Below are 12,045 nucleotides of genomic sequence, written 5' to 3'. Positions count from 1 at the left end.
AGAGAGAGAGAGAGAGAGAGAGAGAGAGAGAGAGAGAGAGAGAGAGAGAGAGAGATATTAATAAAAATGTATCAATGACTGTGAGTTTTGCAAAATTTGTAGTGTTAATGTTAACCCCACCAAGAATATTTAAATACACTGAACCATGTGTTCACCTTTAATGGCTGTACGTCTAAGATTTACAGAGGAAAAAATTGTGAGAATGAGTTTAGTATTCAGCTATTACTGATTAAACGCGCAGATACTTCATTGCTTCTGACAAACCGGTTACACTGAGTGGAGCGGTTGACTGTTCCAAGATGGCGGCCCTACAGCTCGTCAGCGCTAATAGGCGGTCAATGCTGTATCTAGTGTTTATATCTATGTATGCTACACTACTTATCAACTCCTGACAAGGTTGGGAGACACAAATCTCTTAAAAGGGCATAATAACATTTATTTATTTATTTGTCTAAATATGCTTTAAACTGGTAATGCTTAAAAAGTCCGATTTAAACATTTCTTTAGGAATCACTTCTTTATTGCACATCAAACATAAAACCTTGTCTCTCATCAAAAGCTAAACGATTGAATTCTGTGAAATTTGTCATCTAATGACAGAATAAAAGCAGAAAAATATAAACTTACATAACCTCAGTAAATATATTGCCTCTTTGAGTATAAAGTTCTGATTGTTTTACCGTAGACTTGGACAATCTTTGAGTCCTGAACCATCGATCGACCGTTGGAAACCTGGATGGTGACCAAGATTTCTCCAGTCTGGGAGAAACGAGTCAAAATGCTATTCTGCAGGGTCAGCATGGGCTGGAAGAGAAAATATTAAATATCAAAATCATAACACACACAGACACACAACAGCATTGTAAAGTAGTCCCTCGCTATTTTGTGGTTTGTTTTTTGCGGACTTGCTCTGTTGCAGTTTTTCAAAATAAGATTGGACATGACACACAGTTTGGCTGATTGATGGATGAGCACGATCGGCATGGATTTATTAATTTTTTTAATAAATTATTCTAAATTATTCAGCATCTGCTGCACCTGTGTGCAGCCCACACTGCAGGAGAAGCTTCCTGCTGCAGAGTGTCATATCTCTGCTCTGCAGCAGAGAAGTGGGCATGGCGAAGAGCACTGGCAGGTGGAAAAGAGCAGAGGAGGCAGGGAGCAGAAATCATGACATTCTGTGCTCTTTTAGGGGTGGGGGGTGGAGAGCACACTGGTGGGTGGAGGTGGGGTGGGGGGGTTCTGGTGGTCCTCCTCCAGAAATTTTTGAATAAAGTAGATGCCATTTCCTGCATTCTGGTGTATTTTAATGGGCTGTTTAACATTTAGTTTTGCCTACATAAGTAACACTTGATTCAATAACAATTTTAGAGTTAATGGTACCACAAGAAGTAACCTGGCCAACAGCTCTCCTTGAGTGAGTAGAGTATGCTCCGCTTCTGTCATGCACCCCTCCGGGAGAGCTTTAACCACATCCCAGCAGAGGCGGGAGACATTGAGTCCGAGTGGGCCATGTTCCGTACCTCGCTTGTTGAGGTAGTTGCCTTGGGGAGTGGTGGCACAGAGGTTAGAAGATGGGCCTGTGATCAGAAAGTCGCAGGTTCAACTCCCGGTACCGACAACATCAAAATGTGGGTGGAAAAGGTGAAACACCCACACCTGCCTCCACCCTTATTCGCCCCACTCTGGGCCCCTGAGCAAGGCCCTTAACCCCCACCATGTGCTTCCTAAACAGGTCTCTCTTGAAAATGAGTTCTCGTGACTCAATGAGACTACCTGTTATAAAGGGTAAATGAGAAAAAAAAAAAAAAGGGGTGTCCACCACCGAGTTCGTGGATGGCCACCACAAGAAGCACCGACAACCTCACGACCACAGTTCAAGTTAGGTGTTAGGGAGGCTGTCAAGCTGAAGAAGGAGTCCTATCGGGCCTTGTTGGCCAGTGGGACTCTGGAGGTAGCTGAGGAGTACCGGAGAGCCAAGCGATCTGCAGCCTTGGCTGTTGCGGAGGCAAAAGCTTGGATGTGGGAGGAGTTCGGTGAGACCTTGGATAGAGACTCTCAGTCGGCTCTGAGGAGATTCTGGCAAACCATCAGGCGGCTGAGGAGAGGAAAGCAGCACTTTACTAACACTGTGTTCAGTGAATGTGGGGTGCTGTTGACCTCGACCAGTGATGTCGTCGGGAGGTGGAAGGAATACTTCTCGATCCCACCAGCACGTCTTCCATGGAGGAAGCTGAGTCAGGGGACTTTGGGGTTGATCCGTCCAAAACCATGGCTGAGGTCACCGAGGTAGTTAAAAAACTCAGAGGCGGCAGGGCTCTGGGAGTGGATGAGATTCACCCTGATTTCCTTAAGGCTCTGGATGTTGTGGGGATGTCTTGGCTGACATGCCTGGATTGGAAGACTGGGGTGGTGGTTCCCCTCTTCAAAAAGGGGGACCGGAGGGTGTGCTCCAATTATAGGGGTATCACTCTCATTAGCCTCCCTGGTAAGGTCTATTCAGGGGTACTGGAGAAGCGAGTCCGATCGTTGATCGAACCTCAGATCCGAGAGGAACAATAGGGGTTCCGTCGTGGCTATGGAACACTGGATCAGCGCTTTACCCTCACTAGGGTCCTTGAGGGGTCATGGGAGTTTGCCCATCCAGTCTACATGTGTTTTGTGGACTTAGAGAAGGCATTCGACCGTGTTCCTCGACGTACACTGTGGGGGGTGTTCCGTGAGTATGGGATTGGTGGTCCGTTGTTATGGGCTGTTCAGTCCCTATACAAGCTGTGCGAGAGTTTGGTTTGCATTGCTGGTAGTAAGTCGGACCCCTTCAGGGTGGGAGTTGGACTCTGCCAGGGCTGCCCGTTGTCACCGAGTCTGTTAATAACTTTTATGGACAGAATTTCTCGGTGCAGCCAGCTGGCAGAGGGTTTCCGGTTCAGTGGCCTCAGGATTCCATCTCTGCTCTTTGCAGGTGATGTGGTCCTGTTGGCATCATCGTGCTGTGATCTTCAGCTCTCACTGGAGCGGTTTGCAGCCGAGTGTGAAGAGGCTGGGATGAGAATCAGCACCTCCAAATCTGAGGCCATGATCCTCAACCAGAAAAGGGTGGATTGCTCCCTTCAGGTCGAGGGTGAGGTTCTGCCTCAAGTGGAGGAGTTCAAGTATCTCGGGGTTTTGTTCACGAGTGAGGGAAGAATGGAGCGTGAGATTGACAGGCGGATTGGTGCAGCGTCTGCAGTATTGCGGACTTTGTACCAGTCTGTTGTGGTGAAGAGAGAGCTGAGCTGTAAGGAAAAGCTCTCTGTTTACCGGTTGGTCTACATTCCTACCCTCACCTATGGTCATGAGCTCTGGGTAATGACTGAAAGAATGAGATTGTGGATACAGGCGGTTGAAATGAGTTTTCTCCGCAGGGTAGCTGGACTCTCCCTTAGAGATAGGGTGAGAAGTTCTGTGTTCCGGAAGAGACTTGGAGTAGAACTGCTACTCCTCCATGTTGAGAGGAGCCAGTTGAGGTGGTTCAGGCATCTGGTAAGGATGCCCCCCTGAGCGCCTCCCTAGGGGGGTGCTTCAGGCATGTCCAACTGGGAGGAGACCCCAGGGAAGACCCAGGACACACTGGGGAGACTATGTCTCTTGGTTGGCCTGGGAACGCCTTGGTATCCTCCCCGAAGAGCTGGAAGAGGTGCTGTGGAAAGAGATGTCTGGGCCTCCCTGCTCAAGCTGCTGTCTCCGCGACCCAACTTCAGAATAAGCGGAAGATAATGGATGGATGGATATATATGTTTTGTTTTGAGATGAAACTTTTACATTTTTTTTACCTGAAGATTTCCTCCTATCCACCAATAAAAGACGGTCAGGTTGGCCTCAGCGGGGAGAACTACAGCCGTCAAATTGACTTCATCATTTTTCTTTGCGATGGGAACTGCTTCCAGGTACACGGCCTGTAAAGGGGCTGAACAGGAAGTAGAGTTTTGATTGTTTATCACCATCTGCAATACAGCCTAAGACAATTGTGCAGCAAATTCTGCAAACTTCTTCATATAACAATGATGTTGTATCTCCAACACCTTATAGTCATAAAAATAGAGGCTAATATAACTTTTGTCTTGTCTTTTTGACCACTCGGTGTGCTTAAGTCATTTGTAGCCAACATGCTGAATGCTTACTTCGTAGTTTTTATTAATATTATTATTATTAGTTTATTTGACAGGAACAATGCACACAAACATAGAACAGAACAAGTGTGTGACTGATGCGTTGCACAAAGAACTATAGCTAATTCACAACTACCTGTACAGTCCTTGGTTGGGCATTATATGCTGTTTAATTATTACACCCCAGAAAAAGAAATGAAATTAATCAATAAGACATTCATATATGGTCAGTATCTACTCTACGTCTAAAGTCAACATCACATTTTCTGTAAAAATACACAACAAACATCTGGTTGTGTTGCAAAAATAAACTGCAAACACAGACATGGACCACATACTGCACAAAACAAAATAATGTTTCTCAATTAAAAAAGGACCAGACTGAAACTTTAGGTTCTATAAAGAAAACAACAACAAGACTTCCTTAACTTGTTGCTTAACACTTTTCCTTGAATTTTAAAGAAAACATTACAAACTCAAAATACTTTAATATTTTATGCAGACTTTGGAAACTATGATTTCTCTGGCAAATAAACAAGGATAACTTTTCTTGAAAATGAGACATAGTAAGTACAGGAATATTTATAAATAGTATTCTTTACATATTTAAATGGACAAACCTGATTAGATTAAGACATTCATATTGGCAGAGTCTGATGCTGAAACGGTCTCCGTAATAATAATAATAATAATAATAATAATAATAATAATAATAATAATAATAATATCACTTTTGGTATAAAATAAAACAAATATGGATGTGCTAAAGCCACTAGTGAATGTCAGAGGACAAGTGTGAGGCAGTAAGTTGCACTGGTCAGAGAACAGTTCATAATCAAATATTCCAAAACAATAACCAAAGATAGTCATTTAAAAGACAAAAGCAAAGTGATACGTAAGCTGATTTAAATAGTTTAAAGTGTTACATGAATCCTGATTACTACCCAAGTATGTTTTATACCCAGGATACACTTCAATTTTTTTCTTTATTAGATTATATTCCATTTGCTGAAGGCAGAATTGATGTTTTCTTTTCTTTTTACTTTTTTAAATTTTATTTTAGCACTTTGAGCATTTGACCAGTCTCATAATGGCTGTTGCTCATCCAATTCCTGGTAATTTTATTCGGTTTGGGGATACTCTTCTATTAAAAAAAATGCACGTTCTTGTTTTCCAATGTGGTGTTTCTTTGCAGAAGTGCTGCCAGTTTGGCAAAGATATGTTCCTAATTGGGTGCACAGTCTTCAACTGGCGTTTCATCAGCTGCAACATGTCGAGCGCTCCCGGGTGGCAGATTAAACAAATTTGAAATAAGCACTTCAGTTTACTGCCTCTGCAAAAATAGAGCTGTCAGCGTACATAAAAAACACAACTAAGTAAAACAACAATTGTCCTCCGGTCCTTATTTGGACACCATAACATTTACCTACTTATAATAGTGACAGACATGATGTTATGAAGCCAAACATTAAAGTCAAAGTGTTGTTTTAGGCTGCAGAGAGAATGTTACAAAAGTAAAACAGATTGTGGTCGACCAAGAAGCAGACCTGTGACTTGGATGTACATGGTGGTCTCATCGTGGCCTGCTACGTTTTCAGCCTTCACTGTAACCTTGTAAACGCCCGTGTGTTCATAGCGGTGCTGAATGGGCTCATCCGTCACCGTCAAGTTCTGATAAATGGCTCGGACGCCATCACCCAGGTCCACCTGGTACTTTGTGCTGCTTGTGTCTCCCTGTTAGGAAGAAACCGAAAACTAATTGAAAAGGAACAAAGGAGGAAGGACCAAGCTAAAGAACTGCTCCTCTCTACCTGCTCCTGATGAACAATGAATGTGATGTCATCACCAGGAGCCACAGCCAGCATCTGTCCTTTGATGCCAACTTGTAGACCTTTAGGAGCCAACAGGGGGCAGCTGTGCTGTTTGGCACTTTGCTGCTTGTTAACTCCTCCTTCACATATATCAGAAATCACCTTCCTATAGCTGAAAAGGAGCAGAGGACAGTGCATGTGTGAGCATGAAGATCCTGTTCAACACCAATGAGAATAGAGTAAGCTCAATTACATCATTTCTGTTAGGTCAAGGTTCAAGGAGACTTTATGCTATTCACATCACATGTGGTACATAAGGTGGAACAAAATTGTGTACACAAGGTCCCAGTTACACCCAAAAATAGCAAAAATATAAAGTATAAAACGAAACAGTATACAAGAATCTAAGATATAAACTAATATTAATAATATAAATAAGGTGCATTAAGCAGCAACCTGAACATGAGTCTGTTGTGAGCAGATGGGTATGAATACAGCAGCATATAGGTCAAGGGTTAGGTAAAAATTAGCAAAAAATAATCAACAAAACTTGCTGTGGCCAAATATAAAAAAATAAAAGCCCTTTCAAAAAAATACTCATGTCCCACGACTTTGAGCGATGCTGGTCCCTCCTGCTTTTAATCTTGATGCTAAGCTAGGCTAACTATGTATTACTTATTTTAACTTAAGGTCATAAAATTAGTTTAGGAGAGGATATACAAACACAGAAACACAATTGTTACACATTTTGTTAATCTTGTGTTGCTGTCATGTTTTCTGCCTCTGATCCCAAGCCTTGCTCTCCACCACACCTCTCTGCACCTCTGCATAACCAAGCTCATTCCATTCACTTGTTTCAAGCCCTACTTAAACCTCATGCTCACAGCCACACTCTGCCAGATTATCAAACCCTTTGAGGAAGTAGATGTCCAGCGTTCATGTCAAAGCTCTCTTGGATTACCTTGTCTTGACCCGACGTCTGTCTCTTGGACATCTGCCTGCTCCTTGCCTGTTACCTTATTCTGATCACGGTATCTAGCTGCTCTTCTAGGTTAATTACTACACCTCACAGATTCTCCTCTTGGATTTATTGGACCTCTGACCCTCTGGTAACAACCCTCTGCTCTCCACCTGACTCTCGCCTCTGGATATTAGTCTGGACTACGACCCACTCCAACCAGCCTCTCTGCTGCAAACCTGTCTGCTCCTGTGACGTCATCTTGCCCGACTCCTTCAGGAAGCGCCCACCATTCCTGCATAAGTCATTCTGTTTACCTGCCTGCTCACTGAAACTGCCAGTCCACTAACCTTATGTATCTCTGTAGATTGGGCTTGTCCAGGACTTTGACCACCACCAGTAGCTTTTTATAAACAAAACTTTTAAACCATTCCTGTTGTCTGACGTCTTGTTCGAATCGTTAAACCGAAACCATATCAGTTACATCATGTTTTGATCTGCTACTTTTCTTGTGGCTTTGAAAAGACATGACAAAAAAAATGTATGCCACATTGAAATAGTGTTTTAATTGCATACAGAAGTGTGTGTGCGCAACATATAACCCTCGTGAGTGTGAGTCATTATAATTTAGACAAAGTAACTATTTCTGCTTGGGTGAAAAAAAATAAAAGGTTTGTGAAGTTTGCGAGTGAAGATGGAGTTGTTGTTATGCACATACCCAGTGCTGGACTTATAGTTTTGTCCAAGATGGCAGTCGTCTGGTGGTGAATCTGGATCAAACCAAAAGTCAGGGAAACAGCGATCGCCTACTGTGTAAGACCGTTCAAAGCCATAGTCACTGCAGACACATAAGTCAGACTTAGTTCTGAGAACAGCTGAGTCATGCATGAGTAATAAATGATGATAAAGTAATGGGCAAAGAGAAAGCTCTTAAAAAAACATTGCATGTAAAAGAAAAACCTACTAATTTGCTCTAACAGTCTAATGTATGACAGCTATTGATAGTTGGAACTTTACTGAACACTTCATCAGATTATTAAGTTTTCTGAACATTAAAATTCTGTGAATTAGAGATTAGAGTATTAATATTTTTAACATTCTGGAGTATAAGCTACACTAAAACGGCGTCAGTGTTTTGAGTAGTCTGTGACTCACCAGTTAAAGTCTCTTTCTGAGCACTGGCAGGGCTTGCTGGTGAGAGCTGACGTGTAGCTTTTCCCTTTAATGCAAAACGAAGTCTCCTTTCTCTTCCTGAAAGTGCGCTCCTGGCCCATAATGCACTTTTCTCCCTGAGGGTGCAGAAGTCCACAAGAACACAGAAAAACGACTTAAAATGTTACCAAGCGATTCAGCAATTCTGGGATAAATCGGTCTGTAATGATGACCTTAGAAACATGACAAAGATGGACTTTACATAATTTATACTAAGTGCTACAAGCAACACTACTTTAAAATGTTCTGAGCACAGAGTTTGAATCTGCACATGTGCATTACCTTCAGATCTACAAGCTGCCATGACTCGTAATCAGACTCCGTGCACTGACGAGGGAAAGACTGCCTGAAGTCCACCTTGACCAGCTCCCAGTCTGATCTGTAGCTGATGTGGCCAAATACTCTGCAAGCATAAACACACGAGAGACTATTGTTTTCACAACCTACTGACAAAGAAGGAGAGAGGTGGCGCAGAGGTTAGAGAAGGCGAGCCTGTGATAGTCAGGTTGCTGGTTTGAATCCTTTGACCATCCAACATACATTGTACATCACAATCTGGAGGGGAAAGGTCAAAAGTACTATGTGTTGTCATCATTGTGTGGGAAACATACAATGTCGAAATTAGTTCTCTGCATTTAACCCATCACACCTGAGAAACATCCAGGTGGAGCAGTGGGTGGTTATAAGCGCCCAGGGAGCAGTTAGGGATTAGGTGTCTTGCTCAAGGACACCACGACATGTGCGCATGGCAGAGAGTCGAGCCTGCAGCTTCCTGGTCCCAAGTCAGCTGCCCTAACTCTACACCATCTCGGCCCTTGGCCACCATCTCATAAAGCACCCACATCTGCCTCCACCCATATTTGCACCACTCTATGTCCTTTAGCAAGGCCTCTAACTCCCAGCTGTTCCCCGAGCAGCTTTGATAGCTGCCCTCTGCTCCACACAGAGGGCTGTGGTAGCTCAGTCATCAGTGGTCGCTTCAAGACGGGTATCAGGCGTAAAAACAATTCCCAAGTCTTTGTACGAGTTTGCGTCCTGTGACGACCCCTGAAGAAGGGCGTAGCCAAAAGCAACTAGAACCACAACAAAACAGAAATTCATAACGTACAAACAGATCGTCTTTATAGATTAAAAGTGGATTTTTCCACTGCGCAAGGAGACGTCTGAACAATGTCTTTTTTAAGTCGTTTTTGACCGTCTAATTTTGGTCCCTTGCAGGTGCAGACTGTGACTCCAGACGACGTCTTTTTCTGAAGTCCAATGGACGGTCAATATAGACGTATTTTCTACATCAAAATTTAACTTATTAAATTCACTTCAGATAATAATATAATTAGTAAGTGCTTCGTGTTGTCTTCATTGTATGTTCCTATGCAGTGTTTAACACATTCATCCTCGGATGGATGTTGGAATGACTAGGGTTTGATCCCAGGACCTTCGGGTTTACAGTCAGCTGCTCTACCGCTGCGCCATCTCTGTGTGGCAAACAAAACTAAAAAAACAGTCTTTGGCCCATCTATTGTGCAACAGGAAACCACACACTTTAGATACTAGGTTTACAATTATAAATCATCACTCCTTAAATTTCACTAGAAACGGATGGACTAAGTTTTACAAATAAATCACTCCTTCCTTTATCCTCTTTTTTGGATTAACAGAACGAGTAACTCAGAAAGGAACACTGAAAATAGCAACAGTTGGTTTATGAACAAAGCCGTGCAAATTTACAATCATAAAAGAGTAACTGTACACAGTTACTCTTTTATGATTATAAATTATGATTGTAAATTTTATGATTATAAATTATGATTGTATTCACTTAAGGCACACCTGCACCTGTCTTGGATGTCTATATGACCTCCAAGTCTGACGTTCAAACATTGCACTCTATATTGACGGACAAGTGATGTCATGGTTAGACGTCCATACTGGACCTTGTTTGCACATCGTGGAGACATCTCAGAGACGACGGACTCAATACAGACAAGAACTGCACGTCCATACGACGTCTAATGTTTAGTGGGTTATGTTGTCAGCTGGAATGTAGCTTAGCTTCTTTGAGGTTGTTAACCCGTTTATTGTCCTTAAACTTAATGACCATTCCTTTTTTTTTTTGGGGGGGGGGGTCGTGAGGTGAGGTGGATCGACCACCTTCTTTAAATGCCTAAAAATGTTTTTTTTTTTTTTTTAATCCATAAAAAAACTATGGTTGTCAATCTTTTAGAGCAATCACAAGCAGAAAATGAAAAATACATTTTAAATGACTAACTTAACTTTATCTTAACTCTTTAAGGGTCTTTTGTTAAATAAAAAAACATTTGCATTTACATTTACTTTTTAATTGAGAAAATAAAATACAAATAAATATAAAAACACACAAAAAAAGGCATTTCCAAACATTAGTATGCCCAAAATTATTTTTTGGAGAATTAAAAAAAAGGGATTAAAATATGTTTTTACAGTGTATTCTAACATGGCAGGTTTTTTACATGAGCGTGTAGTAAATTGTGAGTTTATGAATGAAAATATTCTGACAACATAAAAAAAAGTTGAAGGATTTTAAGGTTTTGTCAGGGAAAAAAAAAAAAAAAAACATGTTTTGATTGCACCTAAATGAATTAAATAAAAATAGGGACAAAAATATATCTGTGCCTGATTTTCCCCAAAACGGGGTTTAGATTTCATGGAGTTGTAGTTCACAAGTTGTTCCAATAGATGGAAGTGTTATACAGTGCAACATGGGGGTGGACATCATCCTAAACCCTGAAATAAGCCTGTTTTTAGGGCGTCAGAATACTTGTTTGTAAAGCAGACTAATGCGACTCAAGTCAGTGACTCCAACATTATGTTACTTTGACAGTGGTGGCCCCCAATCACATTGATGAAGCACAAGCATGGCTAACACTGTCTTCCATGGTACAGTTATAGGAAGTGATCAATGTCTTTACTACAAACTCATATGCTGCTGGTTCCCCATTTATCTTACTGGTGCTCTGGAATCAGTGTGGCATCATTAAACTCCTCCACGTTCAAGTCTAATTCATGACTTCTTCCAGGTCTGTTCACGGGTGAGTTCATTCAAAATATCTTGAATGTTACTGAGCGCAATCAATCAATTTAAGGTCACTCTTAATTAGAAAAAGTGTTCGTAATGATGCCTTCATTCTGGAAGATGACCCCACTATGATCCTGATGAAAATAAATAAATGATCCTGATGTGCTCTACCGCACCCTTCCCATGCTCTTCATCAGGATACAGCTGCAGGTATCAAGTTTGTGCTAGGTTGTTCCCATGACCTTGTAATCATCACATTTGTAAACTAAGCATGGGGTCAGCTTAGTCAGTTCATAATGAATCTTTTAGCACCTAAGTCAAGCCGGTGTTCTAATATGCTGCCACCATGATGGTAAACCATCACAATCTTAAAAGTTTGGTGCATGCTCAAGTCTCTACCATGAATGGTGAAGTGACTTTAATATGTGCCTGAAGACCTTTCCAAGACCCCACAAACACCATTCATATTGTGCCTGATTGTTTGTTTTAATGTCATAGCACGGTTGTTATTTTGAGTAAAAGGTAGTTTTAATTGCATTTTCACATTTATTCGGCATGTTTTGTCAAAGCAGCAGTTCATTACCTTCTAGAAAAACAAACTTCCTGTGATTTTTGTCTGCACACATGACCCTTTACTGAAGTACTCTGGAGTGCTTAAGGGTAACTGAAACTTATGTGTAACTGTAACTGTAATTGTAATTGTGTAACTTTTCACGATTCATCTAAAATTTTATGTTTATTTTAAGAATACATTTTCCATCCATCCATCCATCCATCCATCCATCCATCCATCCATCCATCCATCCATCCATCCATCCATCCATCCATCCATCCATCCACCTATACATCCATCCACCCATC

At 41.7% G+C, this 12,045-nt stretch overlaps 1 protein-coding gene across 1 annotated transcript in view; it reads right to left on the bottom strand.

The window, feature by feature from the left end:
- sorcs2 (sortilin-related VPS10 domain containing receptor 2) overlaps nt 1-12,045 on the bottom strand; it is a 690,706-nt gene that overhangs the window by 112,893 nt on the left and 565,768 nt on the right. The window contains exons 15-21 of the mRNA XM_037675240.1: nt 8,412-8,532; nt 8,073-8,206; nt 7,636-7,755; nt 5,960-6,131; nt 5,696-5,882; nt 3,813-3,946; nt 681-804 (exon numbers count right to left, since the gene is read on the bottom strand). Of these exons, the coding sequence (XP_037531168.1) occupies nt 681-804; nt 3,813-3,946; nt 5,696-5,882; nt 5,960-6,131; nt 7,636-7,755; nt 8,073-8,206; nt 8,412-8,532 (992 nt within the window). The remainder of the gene's footprint in view (nt 1-680; nt 805-3,812; nt 3,947-5,695; nt 5,883-5,959; nt 6,132-7,635; nt 7,756-8,072; nt 8,207-8,411; nt 8,533-12,045) is intronic.

This window comes from Nematolebias whitei, chromosome 1, assembly GCF_014905685.2.
Source record: "Nematolebias whitei isolate Nwh7 chromosome 1, NemWhi1, whole genome shotgun sequence".
NCBI classification, from domain to species: domain Eukaryota; kingdom Metazoa; phylum Chordata; class Actinopteri; order Cyprinodontiformes; family Rivulidae; genus Nematolebias; species Nematolebias whitei.
The sequence above is the reverse complement of the archived record's forward strand: the minus strand, read 5'-3'. Positions and strand labels throughout refer to the sequence as shown.